This window comes from Doryrhamphus excisus, chromosome 23 (genome assembly GCF_030265055.1).
Source record: "Doryrhamphus excisus isolate RoL2022-K1 chromosome 23, RoL_Dexc_1.0, whole genome shotgun sequence".
NCBI classification, from domain to species: Eukaryota; Metazoa; Chordata; class Actinopteri; order Syngnathiformes; family Syngnathidae; genus Doryrhamphus; species Doryrhamphus excisus.
In genome coordinates this window covers 10,402,451-10,422,967 of record NC_080488.1, presented here as the reverse complement: position 1 = coordinate 10,422,967, position 20,517 = coordinate 10,402,451, and the positions used below count along the sequence as shown (strand labels likewise).

At 41.6% G+C, this 20,517-nt stretch overlaps 1 protein-coding gene and 1 long non-coding RNA gene across 6 annotated transcripts; one reads left to right on the top strand and one right to left on the bottom strand.

Annotated features, from left to right (window-relative positions):
- Positions 1 to 1,875: 1,875 nt before the first annotated feature.
- On the top strand, positions 1,876 to 17,764 carry sh3tc2 (SH3 domain and tetratricopeptide repeats 2). Of its 4 annotated transcripts, XM_058063600.1 has the most exons (24): positions 1,876 to 2,060; positions 2,267 to 2,353; positions 4,580 to 4,686; positions 5,857 to 5,955; positions 7,185 to 7,316; positions 7,720 to 7,847; positions 7,943 to 8,048; positions 8,138 to 8,281; positions 9,210 to 9,405; positions 9,493 to 9,566; positions 9,955 to 10,150; positions 10,310 to 10,446; positions 10,762 to 10,812; positions 11,569 to 11,873; positions 12,258 to 12,452; positions 12,635 to 13,495; positions 13,568 to 13,788; positions 14,075 to 14,241; positions 14,628 to 14,805; positions 14,882 to 15,032; positions 15,591 to 15,713; positions 15,791 to 15,941; positions 16,019 to 16,215; positions 16,408 to 17,762. In XM_058063600.1, the coding sequence occupies exons 4-24, from the start codon at positions 5,946 to 5,948 to the stop codon at positions 17,008 to 17,010; spliced, it is 4,326 nt and encodes a 1,441-aa protein (XP_057919583.1). In that variant the 5' UTR covers positions 1,876 to 2,060; positions 2,267 to 2,353; positions 4,580 to 4,686; positions 5,857 to 5,945; the 3' UTR covers positions 17,011 to 17,762. The 4 variants fall into 4 exon arrangements, with proteins under 4 accessions (XP_057919583.1, XP_057919582.1, XP_057919585.1 ...); XM_058063599.1 differs by lacking the exon at positions 4,580 to 4,686; XM_058063602.1 differs by lacking the exons at positions 1,876 to 2,060; positions 2,267 to 2,353; positions 4,580 to 4,686 and adding an exon at positions 2,370 to 3,288.
- On the bottom strand, positions 5,294 to 18,513 carry LOC131110468 (uncharacterized). 2 transcript variants are annotated; one of them, XR_009120892.1, is made up of 4 exons: positions 18,278 to 18,513; positions 18,102 to 18,165; positions 15,249 to 15,345; positions 5,294 to 10,148 (listed from the first exon to the last, which is right to left on the bottom strand). It is a non-coding gene; the product is annotated as an uncharacterized LOC131110468 (long non-coding RNA). The 2 variants fall into 2 exon arrangements; XR_009120893.1 differs by lacking the exons at positions 18,102 to 18,165; positions 18,278 to 18,513 and adding an exon at positions 17,907 to 18,095.
- Positions 18,514 to 20,517: the final 2,004 nt, after the last annotated feature.

Genomic DNA, 20,517 nt, shown 5'->3' with positions numbered 1-20,517 from the left:
TAAAGTACATTGTCCCGGTGTACTGAAGTTCTTTCTCCACATTTACGGTTTATGTTTGTTTACATTATTATTATGAGCCTCGTCATTGTGGGCGGATCTTTGCCTATTGGTCCTGGGTGCTGACTATGCACTGTGTCAATCCTGTGCTCTGGACTGACAGGGAAAAAACAGGAAGCTGGCCTTCCCGTGCAATGAGGGCAACAGTGCGGGTCAGGTTATCACAGCAAGATGGTATAGGCCGGGGTCTGCAACCCGCGGCTTTTCAGCCTCTTTGTTGCTGTTCCCTTCGCTGAGTTTGTTTTTTTTAACACAGGAAATTTGCATTTTCGAAAAAGACTTTGTTTTGATGGGTACCAACCAACCAAACATGTTATTGATGGGATATGCTTATTGTCGTCACTAAAACTGTTCATAAAAATTGTGTATCAGAAGTTCCTTAGTCTCTTGAGAATTGCATGTTTGTTAAAACAGTTTGGAGAAAGACATTTTCTGTTGTTCTCTTTCATTGTTCTGGGTCAGGGTCATGAAGGAAAAGGGGGAAAAATGCTCAATCTAGTGTCTTTTCATTGTCAATCACCCTCAGTATATATATCCCTTATCAGCAGGCTGCTCAATTCTCACAACCATTGCCTTTTGTCCTCCAAACACACACACACACACACACACACACACACATTTGCAAACTGAGCAAAATAAATGGGCTGTGTCCTGCAGCTTTGCATAGCCAATTGCATGATCACATGTGCAGTGCCAGGCTGATATTGTGCATTCAGGGTGACTTTGTCATGGTGCACTGGGGGCTGGGGGTGTCCAATCAGTTTCAGAGGATATTATATGTATCTATAGGCACACATATACAATACACTGAAGTGACCTTCAATGGGGTTTTTTTTTTCATCAAGTGTTGCGATTTCACAAAATGCCTTCTCTATATTGTCAGCCCAGGTGTAAGCAAACTGCGGCCGGCGGGCCACATCTGGACCGCCAAGTGCCTTTTAAAAACCTTAAACATGGAAAGTGCAGCCGTCAACATGACTTGCAGAGACATTGTGGCACGCTTCAATTTGTAGCGGCAAAATGTTTCCTTGTTTGTCACAATTTTTGCTTCATTGCAAAATATGTTGAAGTGGTCGAGAGGTAAACAAGGCGAAGTTAACATACTCTTGATATCCAATGTTTTATTGGTTATAGTTCATATTAAAAAGATCTGCTGAATCAAACAAAAAAAAAAGTTGTGGCAGCTGGACTACCCAGCATGCCTTGCGGGCATTTGGAAGTATGTTGTAAGTTGTTTTATGCTTAGTTGTTGGTTTATATGATGCGTTAACTTGCTATGGATGTGTTGTGTTTTACATTTCGTTGCACCGTACCGTGAGCAAGTATGTCGTTCTGCTTGATGCTACCCAGCCACATTTTTGATCCAAGAGTGGACGTCTACTATATGTATAGTGGTGTATAATGAGGTTAAACACAAGACCTAATCAGGCAACGGTAAGCAAGCGATGTGTTGTGTGTGAACTGAAGGGCAAGGCCTACAGGGAAGGGCTTTGGAATGTTGAAAATCCCTCAGGTACGGACACAACAATGACATCAACCAGCTCATGTGATGGAGTTATAATCTGTCACCCTTCACCTCAAACTGGTGCAACTGGTGTTTTAGAATGAGGAAATACTTTTTTAACGTCTCTAAATGGGAGGACAAGTTATCACAGTTGAGAATAATGTTGTTTTTAAAGGTTAACAATAACTGCAATCATGTGAATTGTTGGGTTACCTGATATGTTTGGTGGAGAGGAAGAGTGGTGACAGAGGGGCGTGAGGGAGGCTGTACCCTTGTCCTGAAGAAATATGAGGGGAGGAGTCAGTCCTCAGTCAGAGACATGCCATGCGGGACAGCCCTGTGTGTTGCATTTAAAGGCAAATACACTCAGACGCGTACACATACTGATTCTCATTCACTGTTGTTTATCCTGTGAGTTTTAAGGAGCTATGTTAGCAAACACACTCATAGATTCACACATTTTGTCAGCACAAGAGGAACTGGCTTAGTGAGCAGAGAGGTAAGAGTTGTTTTTTTATGCCTGTTTTCAACATGTAAGTCTTGTTGACCCTTGTACTCACCACAAACTGGATAGTAGCTGTCATGTTAATACTGCAAACAAACAGTAAGCCACAATAATGTTAATGTTGTGTTAGTTTTATCAACTTTTTCATGTCAGATAGTAGAAATACAACTAAAAGCTCCAAATCATCTGTTGTTTTGCAGTACAAATGCCGCTCTGCAACACTGTGGGTATCTCCCTGCAGGGAACTCTGTCCTAGACACACAGGCATGCAAGGGAGCTAACAGGGGGTAAGTCTAAAATTATATACTCCACATCTCATATTACCGAATTACATATTTCAAATCGACAAAACCACATCAGACACAAAAACACACCTCAGACAACCTTGTTGCACCCATTCATTTGAACTGGGCCATATGTTTCCTATTAGGTTCAATGTTACTTTCATGCGCTGTGTCCCGTCTGGCTTTAATGTGTGTGGGATATTGAGTTAACTCATTCACGGAATGCAAACACTTGGCTTGTGAAGCACATTAAAAGCTGTGTGAGCTGTATTTATGACTCAATTCATTCTCGGTGACTTGACACTTTATTGTCAAGAATGAAAGGAAGGGGTTTGATATCCCAGCTGTCAGGACACTGCAGCTAGATCCACAGTTGTTCGTCATAGGGGACATGGTGACTTCGACATCACAACCACAAGTTACATGATCGTTCTGGCTATCACTAATGTGTATTGTTTGTAATCAGTACTGTGTGGTAGCTGGGTTTTTTGTCGTTCTTCAAAAAAAATAAAAATAACAAACATGTGACTCTCTCTGACTTGAGCAGTGTTTTAATTAGATTAGTTACGCTGAGAGGACCAAGCAACATAACATCCATATCCTGACACAGCTCGAACCTGTTTAGAGCTTTCACGCTCACAACATGCATAAATTCAGTCATGAGCGTTCATTCATCGGTAAACAGATCACTGGTCTCACCCTTTTTGACCATCAGCAGCACAACAAAGGGGAAGTAATCACATCCTGTGATCAGTAATTAGAAGACGCAAGCCATATAATCATGGAGCCATAAGGATGGTCGGGAAAATCACACACATCGTCAAAGACAGATTTTTAATGCGGTGGGTTGGTACTTATAGTAGCTGACTGACAGCAGTGATCTCAGTGAATATGACCGGAAGCAAGGCTCTAAACTTGATGGGCCGTATATGGATCAGGTAAGAAGCTCCTTAGTGCACTTAGTACTTAAAGCTGAGCTGGTGTTTAAGTCAATATAGTAACGGCCTAAACCAAGGGTGTCCAATCTTTTTCTAGTGAGGGCTGCATACTGAAAAGGCAAAAATCACTTTATTTTTATCCATATTTTTACATTTTGTAAAAAGGCAAAAATATTGAATCTCAATTCATATGAAGTTTTTATCTATAATATAATATCTATAGGCTGCACGGTGGACGAGTGGTTAGCACACAGGCCACACAGCTAGGCGACCCGGGTTCAATTCCACCCTCGGCCATCTCAGTGTGGAGTTTGCATGTTCTCCCCGTGCATGTGTGGGTTTTCTCCGGGTACTCCGGTTTCCTCCCACATTCCAAAAACATGCTAGGTTAATTGGCGACTCCAAATTGTCGATAGGTATGAATGTGAGTGTGAATGGTTGTTTGTCTATATGTGCCCTGTGATTGGCCTTGTGAGGATAAAACAACTTACATAACATTAAACATAATAATGTAATATTTACAACTATTTACAAATCAGTACAGCAAAGCATGCTGACAAGTAGAAAGTGCTGCCAGTGGTTTATAAAAAAAATCTTAATGTTATGAGAATAAAGTCATTATATTCAAAGAAAAACATATTTTCGAAGCATGAGGTTGAAAAATTAAACAAAAAAAGGACAAAGTGTATTGTAGGTGGAAAAGTCGTCATTGATATATCAAAGTGACACCAGTATTCTTTGATTATTTAGCATGCGGCCATCGGCGGAGAAAGTTTAGGTTTGGTTCCATGGTATTTTTTTAATCTATTTTAATTATCCCTCCAAAAGATCACTTCAACCCACTTCAAAACATTATTTATACATTTGTATTCATCAGTGTACTATTTTTGCTACATTTCTGGAAATTAATATTGGAATTTCCCCTTCATTGCACTTCCTGTTGTACCCAATCAAAGGCTTATGACTGCATATACCATATCAAAGCTACTATTGTTCATTATTACATTGCTTCCTGTTTTAGTGTTTATTTGCATGAAGAGATGGCCCTGCAAGTTGCTTTTTTCTACATAAAGTAGCATCCTTCATTGTTGTTTTTTTTTAACATAGTTAATTGAGGAAGTATATACTGTCAGAATCAGTTGTGCTAATGGTTGTGATTGGCACCCACTTTGTTTACTTATTTTACTGTTTACAGCTGTTTATGAACAACACAGAATCTATGTTGCACCTCCTCGCGTGGAGCAGATTGACCCTGTCCTCGTGCTGATGTCATATTTTTGTTACTCATCAGAGGGCAGGAAGATTTCAGATAACAGATCCTTCATCTATACAACCAATCTCCCCTCTGTTTTTCTGCGACCTTGCCGCCCGCCCCTTCATGGCATTGCCGTACTGCAGGTCAGCAGTTATCACACACATTGTTTATTGTGACACACATTCTGTGCATATTTTCACAATCCACCCCCCATACACACATGCACAACAAGATGGGGGAAATGTGTGTGAGGCCTGCCCCCTACACACTCATACCAATTGGAGAGTGCTTTGTGCACTCATACATTGCCTGGGCAGGAGAGAGAGAGAGGCTAGTGGGTGGAGGTGCATGGAGACGAGAAAGAGACGGTGGGACTGCAGAGGGAAGTCAGACAGGAGGAGATGCAGCCCGTAAAGAAGGGGCACTCAGCACTGACTGGTGAGAGGAGAGAAAGAACGACTGTTCAGGTTAAGTGCAGGAATAGGAAGGGGAAGCGGGCCTGTCCAGCACAGAGGAAGAGAAGGAATTGTTGTTCCAGAGGGAACTGATGGGATGGCATTGATCCCTGGGAGCTGCTGTTTCTTGGGCCAAATGGCGTCTTGTTGCTGCAGACCGCTGCTCCACTCTTCCTGCTGTGGACCCCTCATCAAATTCTGCCTCTCCTCCTTCACAGGTCGGTCCCAAGCCACTTGCCCCGTGCTGCCACAGCACTGGCATGATTAGTAGTGGAGTATAGCTCTAAGTGCAACATGGGTAACACACTAAGCCAAGAAGGTAACGACAAAAGGTCATTGTATGTGTCTGTGTTGTAGAAGCATGTGAGTATGCGAGCCTGAGCCGAGTGCTCCTGTTAGTGCTGTGTTTTGCGTCCCGGGATGGAAGAGAATGGGCTCTTGTCCTTTCCGACGTCATGTCATGTTGCATTGTTTGGCCAAGTTGTGTGCTCTATTGTTTCTTTTTGAACGCTTTGCAGGATGCATTAGCACTGACACAGCATGTTGAAAAAGAAGGAAAGTGCAGTCGTTACTGTATTTCGTTCATTGTATGTCTAAAAAACTTGTGCACACTCAGGAGTCAGGTGCAGGTTAACTGACTGCTTTTGGAGGATTATCTGACGTCACTTTGTGTGTGTGTGTGTGTCTTTGCCAGGTCCATGTGTGCGCTCAGTCCCTTGCCCAAATCCCCTGTACTAACATTTTGCATTTAGAATCCCTTGCCCTACTCCTGCCTTGCTGGCTGGGGAGCAACATTGTGTTTATATGAAAACGTTGAAGAATTTGAGGCGTTCAGCACTGATTTGTTCCCCTTCACAGACATCTCTCCCGCTGAGCTGGATGCCCTGTGGAGGGAACCACCATACACTCTCGGGGGAACCAATGACCACTTCTCAGGAAATGACATCATGACTGAAGGTACAAAACATGGAATCGCCCTAATAACTTTGGAAAACTCTACTTAAGAAACATCTTTGCTACCCTGCGGAACAAAGCAGGAGAAGCCTCTTTAGGTTCGACTTTGCTCTTAGACCAAACTATTATCTGCGTCCCTCCAGCAGACTGTGATATGTTTCCTCCCCATTAAGATCTGACCATGACCATGGAACCTCGGATGTTGAGCACCATCCATTCCGTAACACGGATTAACATTTGCTCCTATTTTGAGACACTATGAAGCAATATTTTTAGTGTAAAATTATGAATGCAGATTACTTGGAAACACTTTACAATAACGTACACAACTTTACGGTAGTTAATGAGGAACAAACCTACCTAACCCTAACCACAACTCAATTAATTCCTCAGTAACTACTGTATTTTTGTGTACTTTACTGTAAAGTTTCTCTTTGTTATTCTCACTTTAGCTATTTTGTACCAAACAACCACGACAAATTTCGGGCATCACTCTGTAACAGGTTTTCAAAAATATATTAATTAATAACTTATGCTGTTCCATGGTTTTATACGGACGGCCTGTTATTAGTCAAAAAGTATGCATTCTTCAGCATTCCAATGGCTAAATGAACTAAAATACAAATATAAGGTGTTCAGAAGACATATTCAAATGGATCGTAGTGTTATAGACGTGGCTTTAATCATATCCTTTCTGAACAACAAGAACTTGTGTCGTGTATTAAATCTACCAGGGCAACCTTTGTAATGTAATTGCTGCATACTTGGAACAGCACTGTTGATGACCCCCCCTGATAAGATTGTTTCCACACCTATGTCTTTATCAGACAAACGGCTAAAATGCAGTTTAGGAAACAGGTATTGGACTAGGATTAAAATATATACTCTTTGGACAACACCTTCAGGAGCTGCAAATAGATTGTGTCTAAAAGTCACAAACCTCACTAATGTTGGACTTGGCTCACAATTTTTGACCAAAATGTGAAAAATATATAAATTCAAGTGGAATTAACTCAACTGACCCTGACCCATAAATTGATTTAGTGAATTGTCCATGGTTGTTTGAACCCCGCCTCTTGCTAGAAGACAGCTGTGATAGACTCCAGCATGCCCACAACCCTTGTGAGGATAAGCGGTATAGAAAATGGATGGATGGACACGTCTCATAGTATTTGCCTATGTAGTATAAAAAGAACAAAGCATCCGTTATCTAGTAATATGGTCCACTTTAGGAGCAGGCGAGGATGATGACGGACCCCTGGTGGAGTCAGATGAAGGTGTCCTGGAGCCAGGACACGACTGGAAGAGGAAAGCAGCCTTCCTTCGAGGAAGTCGAGTGACACTGGAAGATAAATTCTCCTCAGGTATCAGTTTGTGGTGCTTTACGTCTTAGTTGATCGCCTGACCATATTTGGTCATGCATACCGACTGACACATTTACCTACTCAGCAGCTTAGCTCCATCACACCCGTTGCCTGAAGTTCTTCTCTTCAAATGGCTTTTAATGGCCACTGAGAGTCCAGTCAGCAGTGTTAATAGCGTTGTTATTCCTCTAGGGACTAAGATGGTTCTCACAAAGCATTTCACTGTAATATGAGCTACTATAGAAAATCTTTAATGAACTTTTAAAAGTTTCCCTTTATGCTTGCAGGCAGTCAAAACCCTTTCATTCTTGAATAGTGCTGTATAAATACACTTTCCTTGCCTTATCTGTTTGGAAAAGATTTTATTTCTAAAATCAAATTTGATATGATTTATTTTGTCTAGAAATTATTCTCTTTTTTACTGGACGGCGACGCTCCAGTGAGGATCCGGACCTGGCGCTCCAGGAGTCCCTTCGCACTCAACTCCGAGTAGTGGAGAGCAACAGTAAGGATGTCATCCAGTTATTTAAAGTGAGTGAAAATCAGACATGATGAGTGATAACGAGCACGATATTACATAAGGGGCTGTGAAATGTTATTTTCTACTAAGAACAATGTTCTTGTAGGACATGTCTGCACGTCTGGTGTCTGTCCATGCAGAGAAAGACAGCTTTGTTCTCACATTCAAAACTGTGGAAGAAATCTGGAAGTTTTCAACATATTTAGCATTAGGTAAGATTCAATTAGTTTACTATATTGATGTTGATTGTTTTCGTATAATATGATCGGTACTTCTTTTTAACTTGTCTACTAAATGGCAGGCTATGTTGCTCGCTGCTTGGAGAACTTCCTCTTTGATCAGTCCTTCTGGTTGGACCCAAAACTGCTCAGTGACTTGGAGATAAACGTAACGGTGGATGAGGATCAGCTGGCTACCCTCTACTTGGCACTTTTACTTCAGGAAGGTAAGGAATGCTTGGTATAAACTTGGTTAAATGCAGTTGATAACCAGGATATATTTGATTATTAACTGCGATTGGCTGACGACCAGTCCAGGGTGTACCCCGCCTCTCCCCTGAAGTCAGCTGGGATAGGCTCCAGCATACCCGTGCGACCTTAATGAGGATAAGCGGCATAGAAAATGGATGGATTATTAACACTGTAGATGGGTGAATTGGTAAAATCCAATGAATTAACCTATTCAACTTGTTAAATCTATTACTTGGTGGGATTAGTACTTTAAATATTTCGCTTGTACTTCTGTATAAGTGACAAGAATAAAGGGCTACATCAGATATACCTACAATAGACACAATAGATACATTGTTGTCACTCACACAAGCATAACATATTTGTACACAAGCTTAACTCTTACTTTCACTCCGTACAGGGTCGCCATAACTGCTATAAAGACTTGCACGTCTCCGACAGTAACGCGGTCCCAAGAACTGGGACCAAAAAACTAAAGAAAAGAAATTGCTTACACTCAGCATTTCATGACGGCGTTTAAACTGAAAAGTGCCCACATTAAAATATCTTTGCTTAATAACTGTTCTAAAAGTTTGATTTTGCAGCAACGCGACTTCCCTGTTACCCTCAGCGATGCATATTAAAACAGATATCACCATTTAAACGTATACTTTGGCAAAATAAGACTGCAGTGCGGCCAAACTTTGATGAGATACATTAACTGAATGGTATCCAACATCCATCATTTCCTGAGCAGAAATCAAAGTGCAGCAGCGGTTTTGCTGATCTCAAATGTCGATAAAAAGATTTTATAAACCGCAACGGAATTAAAACACTATGTATCGTATATATTAGTGGAAATGGTATCTAAAGCTAGTTCTGTGAGTGAGCTAATTAGTTTACTAATGATATACATTGTTGCAGGATCCTTCTTTGCTAAAGCAGTCTATACAAGAGTTGAGGAGGATGACGAAGAACAGCTGTCTTTCAAAAAGAACGACCTGCTGATGGTAAAGGACACGGGACAGGAGGACATGTGGGAGGGCACCCTGCTCTCCACTGGACACCACGGACTGGTGCCTGTTGATTGCACTCAGCCATTGCCCTACCCTTTCTACCAGTGAGACATTTTCACGACTAGTGTGTTTCTTTACAATGATAGTCTATATGATCTTAACAAGCGCTGACCACTTTCTCCTTCAATCAGATGGTTCCTGAAGAACTACCCGGGGTATGCGGGGTGCTCACCAACCGAAAAGGAACCGTTTGAACATCCATTTGGTAGAAACATACTCTTACAATGCAACTCAACAGTTACAACTGAAAATCTTTGGTTCAGTTGTGAACTGACTATGGCAATTGAAGAGAGGAGGGGCGGGGTCTGGAACTGAATCTAATCTAAGTCATTTCTTTTATTACCGTGTTTAAAAAATAGACATTTTATGGGCATTTAAATTACTGACTGTTTTTCACCATTCACTGATGGTCTTTGAATGTAACCGAGCATTAAGCAGGGATTTACCGTACAGTCTAAGTATGATCAATTATATTTCAGAAAGGCTTTTAGTATTTATTGTGTTCCGTTGCATTATTTATACTGCAATCGTTTGACTTGCATAATAACCTGAAATGCCTGAAATGAGTATATTTTATCTGTCAAACATCCCAGTGACAGGTTTGTGCGCCGCTGTGGTCGACTACATTCCAATGGACCAAGATGAGCTCCAATTGAGTCAAGGTGACACTGTGGAGATCCAAGGTCTACTTGTAAGAGGCTTGGGCGTCTTCATTGGAAAACACTCCTCAACTGGCTGTACTGGTTTTGTCCACAAGGCCCACGTCAAACCTCTGGACATCATGCCTCTGTAAATAGATGATATAATCCTATTGCACAGCTTGTTTAAAAGTAATTAGTAAAGCATTTCGTCTGCATTAAATCCATTGGTTACCTCGAGGTGTACCATATCTTTAGTCTGGACAGACAAGAGCTTTGATGATAATGCTGTTTTGTTTGTCTCACACAGAGACAGGCAATTGGTCTTTCTGACAGAGGAGGAGCGGGCCACCCTGGCTGAGACTAACCCGTTCAGTTCTGAGCCAAGTGATAGCAACCTACTGGAAAAGCTTTTCTCATCTGATATCAGCTCTGTGTACAGGCTAGGTAAAGCTCGATGGAGATGTCTATTTAGACTATTTAGAGATGGTTGTTTCTAAATTCGTAGTTGTCAACCTCTTTTGAGTCATGGATCCCTTCAAGAAAACTTAACGGCCTTCCCTAAAAATATTCATTTAGATTACGTCAATGGTAAACTCTAACAGGCACTGGCAGGATGAAAATGTTTGTTTTGATCTGATACAAAACCCATCCCCACATTAAGAAGACTTAAATAGTTAAATAGACTTTAAATAGTTTATGATCTTTGGAGATGAAAGCCTCTGCCATCAGCTGGAACATCACATCTTTGTTTGTTTCCAGACAGGCTGGATGAGTCCGACTTCATGTACATCAGGAACCGTCCCAAACGTGGTAATGATTTACGTTATTGCATTTGTGTTGAATGAAATGACACAGTTGCTGTCTATCTGCAATTAATTACCTTGACATTTGCAGTCATACTCAAAACAACACAAACCAAACACGTCCCTCGCTCACGGTGCAACCACAAATCACAAGTAACAGAATTCATCACACGGACTATGCGGGTATGGAAATAAATGTTCACACACCAATAGACACACACAAAATAAATACCCTTTTATAGTAATGTCTAACCCGCAAGGCATGCTGGGTAGCTTCCTGTTGGGGAAGTGAGTGCGTGGGATTCCCACCATGCCTTGCGGCTTTTACATTAGTATAAAGTAGTATTGTTTTACATGTATATTAGTGTATAAGCATGACACCAACATTGTATGTTCCACATTCTTACTTGTTATTTTTGGTTGCACCGTGAGTGAGGTAGGCATTTGGGTTGACAATCTCCTATTGACTTATGTTGATGTGAGCTAGAGGGGTATATACTGTATCACGCTGAGTCACTCCGTATACAGAACAAATCCTTAAGCAAGTTGAAGTTGGCCTCTGACACTACTCCCCCTGTGCAACTCAAGCTTTACCGATGTAGGGCAAATACGATGGATTTTCTACTCATAAATGGTGATTATGGAGATGATAAGCACTAGCTAGGAGAGGCTCAAGTAACCCAGAACAAGATAAGCAGGATAGAAAATATCTGGATGGAGTCAGCCTTATTTGTGTTCTCACAACAATCTCCCTTCATTCTAGATCACAAGGTCCCTGCAAGCACTCGTCAGAGCGTCATGTCAGAGAGAAGCGAAGGAACACCCCCGTACCATTCCTCACCCCGTCCGTCACTATCTCACTCCTCCCCCCGTGTGTCCCTGTATCAGTCCCACAATCCTCTGCCACATGACGGAGAGCCCTTGTCCTTCACTCTTGACGACACATTCAGGGAACTGAGTGAGTTCCAGGAGGACCCGCCTCTCTTCTTAGAGGAAAACAGTTGGGAGGGCGAGGAGTCAGAACTCAGTGACCCCACGTTGACTTTACTAAACCATGATCACTTCCAGGTCAGCAAAGTTCCTATGCAGTTTCCTTGTTACCTGCCAGATGCTAAAAACAAAGCCTTGTAGGGCAGTAGAGCATACAGTAGTTTAAAGTACAGAACGTACAGTACATAATTACTGTAGATTGGTATTCTGTGGAGTGCTTTGTAGTTTTTGCATAATCTTGATAAAAACGATACATATTGCCTTTGGTTTTACAAGGAGAGTTATCAGCACTTTGATAGGGACGTTTCCAATGTCAGTATCCACTTTTGTAACGCATAAAATGGAACCATGCAGACGAACATAAAATACCTTATTGAACTAATGTACAATATGTGTAGAGACCTGTATGTTTAATTACGTCTCAACCACTCTCATAAGATACTTTGTGTATTTTCCTCCTAGGAAGACTTCCTGCCCCTGTACGACCTACAGTGTTCCTTCCTGTGGGTGACCTTCAATGGGAAGACTGAGAGTGAGCTTTCAGGGCGGCTCGAGAGTGTGAGGGAATGTGCAAAGAGGATGGGCATGCATTGGGCACACAGACGAGCTTGCTTCCTTCTGGGAAGACTATGTGCCAGGAAACTAAAGCTATCTCAGGTTAGTTATATTCACTATTAAGTAATTTTGTAGGCCACGATGGCCCTGCAACCTGCTAATAAATACCCTTCTTCAGAGAAAGAGAGCAAGATAAAAACATTACCAGTTACTGACAACTAGTATTATTGAATGTTTTGTTGTTTTAAATGCTAAAAATCATCCGCCTTGACCTCTATCTTTAGGCCCGTGTGTACTACGAAGAAGCTCTGAGTGTTCGAGTTGACAGTTTCAGAGACACGCCACTGCTCGTTGCTCTTCTCACCAATGTTACCGCCGTCTACCTGAAGCAGCGTATGACGGACAAGCTGCCCCTCACCTTGGAAAAGGCCAGCGCTGTGCTCCTCTGCCTTCCCAACCACACCTACACATCTTCAGATGAAATTGAGCTACTCAAGCTGCTTCTGAGGAGATCCGTGGTCATGGGGGATAAATACCTCGAGGCCCGCGTGTGCTACCTTATCTTCAGCCTCTTCCTGCTTCTCAGGAAACCTGATGATGCTCTTCCCTTTGTCGAGCGTCTACAGTTCCTCTCCTTGACTCTCTCAGCTAATGACGGGCATCCCATAGCACCCTTGGACCTCAACTGGCTGCTGTGCTGGCTCTATCACCGTAAATACATGCCGTATCTGGCACTGGCTTCTCTGAGCCTAGACTCAAGACAAGACCACTCTCTCCACAATACCTTTCAGAGGATTGAGCTGTTCATCAGAAATGCGGTCCGACTGAACCCATTGTGGAAGGAGGGAACCTCTCTACTCCCTGCCCAGATTGTAATCTACCTCATTGAGGCTCTTGCTATAGCCGAGAAAGATGACGACTTAAAGACGCAGAGGGATCTGTGTCTCGGCTTGGCCTCTGTTTATCAGCAGTACGATGCCCTTGATAAAGCTGTGCGCTGCGCTCAGCAAGCAGTGGAAACAGGAGCCTTCATTAATGAGGAGGAAGGTTTTGAGGCATCTGTGCTGCTTGGTTGGCTGCTGGTGTTAACAGGAGAGGCTGAAAAAGCTCAGAGTGTTCTGCAGCCACTGCTTGTATCACTGCAGGTATAAGAACGCACAGAATTCCTTTCATCGAATGTATGTACATATATTATATTTTAATATGTACTGCTACAGGGCACAGATAGCTCCACTCAGAGAGGCGTCATCCACAATCTCTTGGCCTTGTGTCTGAGGCAACAGGGCTGCATACCAGAGGCAGGCTGGCAGCTCCACTCAGCCTTGGCGATATCAAGGGAAAGTGGAAATCAGAGGAATCAGGCCCTGGCACTCGCCAACCTGGGATGCCTGGCATTGGATGCAGGGGCATCCACATTGTCAGAACATTTCTTGATCAGGTCAGATATTCCTATACTTGTTATGAGAAGATTATATGATACAGTAGAGGTGAACGTGTCCGCCTCATAGATTTCAGTTTCATCTTTTCCTTGTGCTTCCATTGGTTTTGTCCCGGTACACAATTTTTGTAATGTCCAAAAACTAGACTAAATACTATACTATAAATTGTCCACTTTTCTGACCTATAAATGTTACATCCACTTAAGAGCTTTAGGATTCAGAGGTCAGCATCTTACCGTAAATGCAATTGACCTACAGTATGTCATGAAGTTCTCGTTATTCCAGATCCTTGCACCTTTTCCTAGAGCTATGGGAGAGCCCCACTGATGAGGAGCATGTCCAGACCTACCTTTGGCTGGGGAGGAGCTACAAAGACAGGGGGAAGAGTCACAACATCAGGGTGTGCTACGAAATGGGGCTTCTGATTGCACTGCATGCTAGAAACCTGCCCAGTAAGTATAGGAAAGTAAAGAAATGGTGTGTAAATTAATATCAATATACAGTGTTAGCTGCATATTTGTGATTCAGCATTTATATTCCCATAAATTCACACATTTTTCACACATTCAACATTTTTAGTTCTAATTTAAATTCATACATACTGTACACTGATATTTATATTTAACATTTATATTTAAATTGAACATGTCTTTGTAACATGTATAATTATTTTTACCATTTCATCACCTTTTAGCTATGTAGCTAAAAGGTGTGAAAGACTGACTGTATGGATACCTCTTTGGTTCCAATAATGTATGTCACACTGTAAACTCGCCCTCTGGTGGGCACCTTGTGTAACAACATGCATACACAGTAAATGTGATGTATTTTCTCACAGGTCAGTTGGTGGTGGCCAAGGTGCTGAGTCGGTTGTATTCCGACATGCTGCTCTATGGCCAAAGCATCGTCTACTATGAACACTGTGTGTCAGTTTCCAGAGAACTGAAGGACAAGAGGCTGGAAGGAGAGTACCTTGAAATCCTAAGTAGCCTCTACCTCTCACTAAACACTGAAAGGTGAGTTTTTCCTCTCTCCCACCGTGCGTTGTTTATGATGAATTCCCAAATATCTTTGAAATGTGATGTGGTGCAGATCATCTCGTAAATCTCTGGACTACACGAAGCAAAGCCTGAGGATTTCTATTGATTTGGGTAAAAGAGAAGAGGAGTCTGAGACCTGGTTGCAGGTGGGAAGGATCTACTATCTCATCCAGGAGGACGAGCTGGCCGACATGTACTTGCAGGTGAGAAGACATCTGACCCACTAAACTGGATATATTTGTGCATTTATTTTTCCTGCAGAAAACTCATCATAAGTTGGTAGTAATTTCTAAATATTGCTAAAATGTACAATTTCACATGTTTATGCTTCACTTTTGCATTTTGTTTAGCTGTCGTATATGCTTTGTGAGAAAGAACAAGCAAAAGATTGCTGGAATTTGACACGTAAGATAGGGTACCTTATGATCCACAGTGGCATCAATGACAGCATCCACCCCTCAGAATCATAATGGCACTGCATGTCTGGTGATCATCCTCCATGAACCAGGGAGTAGCCTGTAAAGAGCAGATTTGTTAGCTGGGCCTTGGCAGAGGTCAACTTGGTCATCTTGTATGATTGTACTATTATTTTCATTTGGATAATGAAAACAAAAGATGCATTATGTTCATGGGACAATTGCAATTAATCTAACTGCAACCGCTCTTGAGACGGCCCTGGTCGGGCCATTACCCTTGCAGTGCATCTCTCTAGTAGTGTGTGCTTCTTGTGTAATCAAATAACTCCCAAATTTGATGAACAGGCAGCTGTGAAGACAGCCCTGAGAATGAACGACCCTTATTTTTCAATGAGCATCTATGAAGAAGCGGGGGATGTCTACTTTAAGGGTCACAGGAACAGGATGGCTTCAGTGCCTTTCTACAGGGTGAGGACAAAACACGATAATATCAAGTTACTATTTATTTCCCTCTCCCAAACATGGCTTTTCACCTTGTGTTTCAGGATGGCAGTTTACCATTTGCACGAAGTATTAAAGACACCCATTCAGAGTTTCGCTTGTTGAGTAAACTAACAGAACTGTTAATGAACCAAGGGGAGCAGGAGGAGGCGCTGCAATATGCGACTCTTGCTGTTGAGGTAGCTAACCAAACAGGTATGTTATTGGAGCAAATCTGTCTATGTACAATGACTACTATACCTCTTCATAGCAAAGTGATGTTATTCTTACAGGCGTGCATGTGAATGAGAGGACAGCCTACCACAGACTTGCAACGGTTTACTACAGCCTGCAGCACTACGAGATGGCAGAAAACTACTACCTTAAGTCCCTGTTTCTCTGTCCGCCCGTGCTGCAGCATGCAAAGGAGGCTCGCTACTACACTCAGGTCTACTGCAGGCTGGGAAATCTCACTCTGCACAAGCTCAAGGTGTAGATCATTTCCAATGAAAGTTATGTTTCTCACACTCTGTTGCCTGAGGCTTTTGGCCAATCAATCACATGGATTTTTCTTATTATTCTGTCAATACGGTTTTGTAAAAAATGGGGGTACCCTATTGGGTGACATCACCACCTCATCATGTCAACATTTGTTCTTCTAATGTCATGTGCTCTTTCCCAGGATGCTTTTGATGCAGTGGGTTACTTCCACCTGGCTCTGGCAGCCGCACTGGAGGATCGGACCAACCCAGAGGCTCTGTACATTGTGTACATGAAGCTGGCCGAGATCCACGGCAACCACATGCCTGATGCTCAGCTGTGCCAGCTTTACAGAGACAGAGCCCACAGTCTGAAGAGAGTCCTGTCAGGAGAGGAAGCGGTGCGGGAGGAAATTGTTAATTATACAAGTGAAGACTGTGACAGTGAGACATTCCCAAGAACTTGTCGAATCCAAGGTGAAGCCTTCAGTGATATCGCTAATGAAGATAACAGGAAGATGGATGAATGCAGTCCTGCTCCTGATATGGAAAGTCAGATTGTTGACGCCTCTGGATTTATCACAAGTCGGTCGTACAGTGAGAGTATCTTGACAGAGTCTTTTGACACAGCTAGGGAGCACCTGTCAGACTCCTACAGCTTCACTGACACTGTACAAAATTCCCAAAGGCAAAAGAACGGCAATGAATTGATCTCTGGTAACCTCAGTCACACATCAGAGGAGGAAACAGTTGTGGATGCAGAGCTTCAGAAAGATCAGAAAGATCCCGCTCAGATAGACAGATAAGAACTTCCCATCCTAGGTGGACTTAAATGGACATGTAGATGAGCTACAAAACAATTCCCAGTAGCACTTTATGCTCCTCAGTGACCGTTAACAGAATGCAATATTACAACAACACGGCACTTATTGTATAGAAAGAGAGGTCCTTTAAAAAGATGTGCCTTTTTTTTTTTTTTTTTACAAAATTTGCTCAAGGTATAACAATGTCCTGGTGATGTAGGTTTTTTTAATGTCTTTGATACTATATATCTGCAAGTAAAGTCAAATGATGTCTTATGTCTTTTTCCACCAACAAAAAGAACAGGAAAAATGTAAAATTATGAATAAATTATTTCTGAATCACATTAAAAGTAAATCCTACAGTGTTTCTCATAAATTTGGCCCAGCAAAAATGGAACTGGAAAGTTGCTTGTCCTTCCAATTCCACACAGTAGATGGACGTAGTATAAGTGTATCTGTGTGATATGGAGTGTTTGATACACTCAGCATGCAAGTTACAAGTCAAAATTATCTACCTCTGTCTGTAAATAATATGTAAAATCTAACCAGTAAACTTCGAACGTTTACAGTTTTGAAGCTTACAGATAATCAAAGCAGTTGATATAATTTGCCAATAAAGATATTTGCACATATGTTCTCAATAGTTGTGTTGATAACCGGAGTACAGCTAATATGTCAGTCAAAATAGCTACCTAGCTTTCATTAGGACACACAGTTTGTGTATTACTTCAAGTTAGCATTTGCTGCCAAGCATTATCAATATACAAGAATTGAAAAAGACTATGCAAAAGACAATGCTGCCGAAGTTAAGGCAACATATTAAAAGGTTCCAGTAATGGGCAGATTTTCCAAATCATCATGAAATAATGGTTTAATAAAAGGAAGTGTATAAAACTTACAGTTCTATAGTGGAGTTCATGACACAAAGCAAATCCATCAAACAACGTTTACCGGATCAACCCAAACAAAGGGAGCCAGTTGTCAAATTATTGTAACACTCTATGACCAGAACCAAACCAACAGCCTTTTTTTGAAGTCCACGAAGCACCACAATTGTTATTGTCACGGCCGGCCGTAACCCACGCCAAACTTACTTCCAGCCAACTCCAACGGGGGGCTCTCACACGTCTCTTCCTGTCCGTTCCACCTTTTCCTCCCCTAACACCGGAAAACAAATTTTCATGGCAAAAGCACAACACTTAACACCCCGGAGGGTCATTACAGTATGATTTAACTTTTTTTTTTTTTCAAGCGGGCTGCAGTTACTTACTTTACTATGAATATTAGGGCCACACTAAAAAAATGTGACTCATTTCTGGTGGAAAAACAGATTTCGACCTGACCCATATAGCCATTGTTAGAAATCTGTTTTTTTTTAGAAGAAAGGTTCCACCTAAAAGGTCGTGATAGTCATAACAGTAACTTTCTTATTGTGTTTTTGAGTTCAGGTTTCAAATACAGTAGTTGTTGACTTTTTAGTCCAGCAAGAAATCCTGTAATGTCACATACCGAATATGTTGTTTGTTGTGTATCTTACAGAACTGACACCCAACCTTAAAAGATGCAACGCTTGCTGGTGTTATTATTATGTCAGCCAGATGGGGGCAGTCGAAGTCAAAAGGGAGTTAACTTTGTGGCTTGTATTTACTACACAACTCTGTCATTCACACCAGCTAAAAGACACATCAAGACAGAAAGAGCTGCATTTCCAATGAGAGTGAGCCATTAAAATCAGCCGCTTACATGTAGAGTAAATTCTAACAAGTATGGGATCTATAAAGAGCAGAAACAAGTTATGCAAAAGAATGGCATTTTACATATGAAGAAAATACCATTATATCAAATGTTATTGCAGCAAGTGGTTGGCTTTACAATAGTGAAGGATTAGTGCATAATTGAAGCTAAAGTGTGTGTATGCCTGATCTGCATACTGAACAACCCTGCTGTGCTGCTTCCTCCCCCCACAGGCAGGGTAAATCTAAACCTCTATTCAACTCTGACAAAACAAGCGCTTGAGTTGCTCTTCTTTTTTTAAAGTATTCCCAGAGTTGCTGGACTGTTCTTTATGATCTACTTGCCATTGAGTGCAGGCATGGAATGCCACAGTAAACACACACCTTTCTACCAATTTGGGAGAAAAATCAAAAAGAGGTGTTAAAATTCAAGTAAAATCCAAATGGTGAATATAAACGGTGCATCTCAATGCAAAGGGGCAGCGTGGGGACGGCTCTGTGGCCTCCTCGGCTTCGGTCACACTTACACGCTTAGGATGCCGATAAGACAGAGATGATAACCACATGTAGCTTTTGGATAAAGGATAAAAAGCCCAGCTGAAAACGTCACAACACAGAAGATTAATCTTTAACTCGACATGAACGGCCGCTCCAACTTTACTCTGCAGACCAAAAAATGTTCAAGTGCGACTGCCAGTGAGCGGTCACCTGGGAGGGGATCCAACTCCCTGCGGGCCTGTGCAGGATAAGCAGTTAGCACGTGATGGATGGGTCAGACATCAGTGAACTGTATCAAGGCTGTGCACACAATCAGACGCAGCGGCAAGAAATGATGTAGTTGAAACAACAAAACAAAATACAGTGGCTCCTCTCGGGTCAAACACATGATTTGTTCATTACCGATAGGAAATAATGAAAACTGACATAATTCATATGAGGGCCCAACTACCACTGTGAATCCATTATTATTAACTTTGCAGAAAACTTTGCAATAAAAGAAAAATCCCAAGTCAAACCTTTGATACTTGTTTCTTACATTGCATTTGTAACTAAGTCCATCTATGTCAGGGGTGTCCAAAGTGTGGCCCGATGGCCATTTGCAGCCCACAGCAGTTTGTTTCATTTTTATTGAAGAATAACTTATTTATAGAATACTAGAATATTGTTTATTTATTGAAGAAGAAAGTTGAAATATTTGTAAAATAAAAAAAGAAAAGCAAGAAAAAGAAATATTGTTAGTATATAGCATAGCAAGCTAACTAGATATCTTTGCCAATTTATTGTTCTAAAATTATTTATTAGTATTATTATTATAAACTTATTCTAAAAGTGTTTCAAACTGAGTGGGGAAGCAAAAAAAAATACCACTTCCACACGGAATAAGAGGAGGACCTTTTTCATTTGATCTCAGCCATGACATGTCGGCTTGGCTGGACTCGGCTCTAATGTCATGTCTCATAACATTACTGATGCAGAGTGACCAGAATACTACGTATAACTTATCTTGCAGGATTGATTAATTGAGAAAACGTGATATAGTGAGATAGTGATATTCGATAAGTCCGAATAACCCTAAAAACGTACTCATATACATAGGTTGCTTTACAAAATGTAAAATATCAAAGTGGCGCTAGCAGTCTTTCAGTTTTTGTTTTCTGTGGCGCTAAAGACCTACCTCACAGTCAGTGGTCCTCTTCTTTCAGATAGCTATTTTGTGAACATATCCAATTCTAGAGGCGGCCATGTCTCTATACAGCTCTAAGCGGTAGCAGGGGGT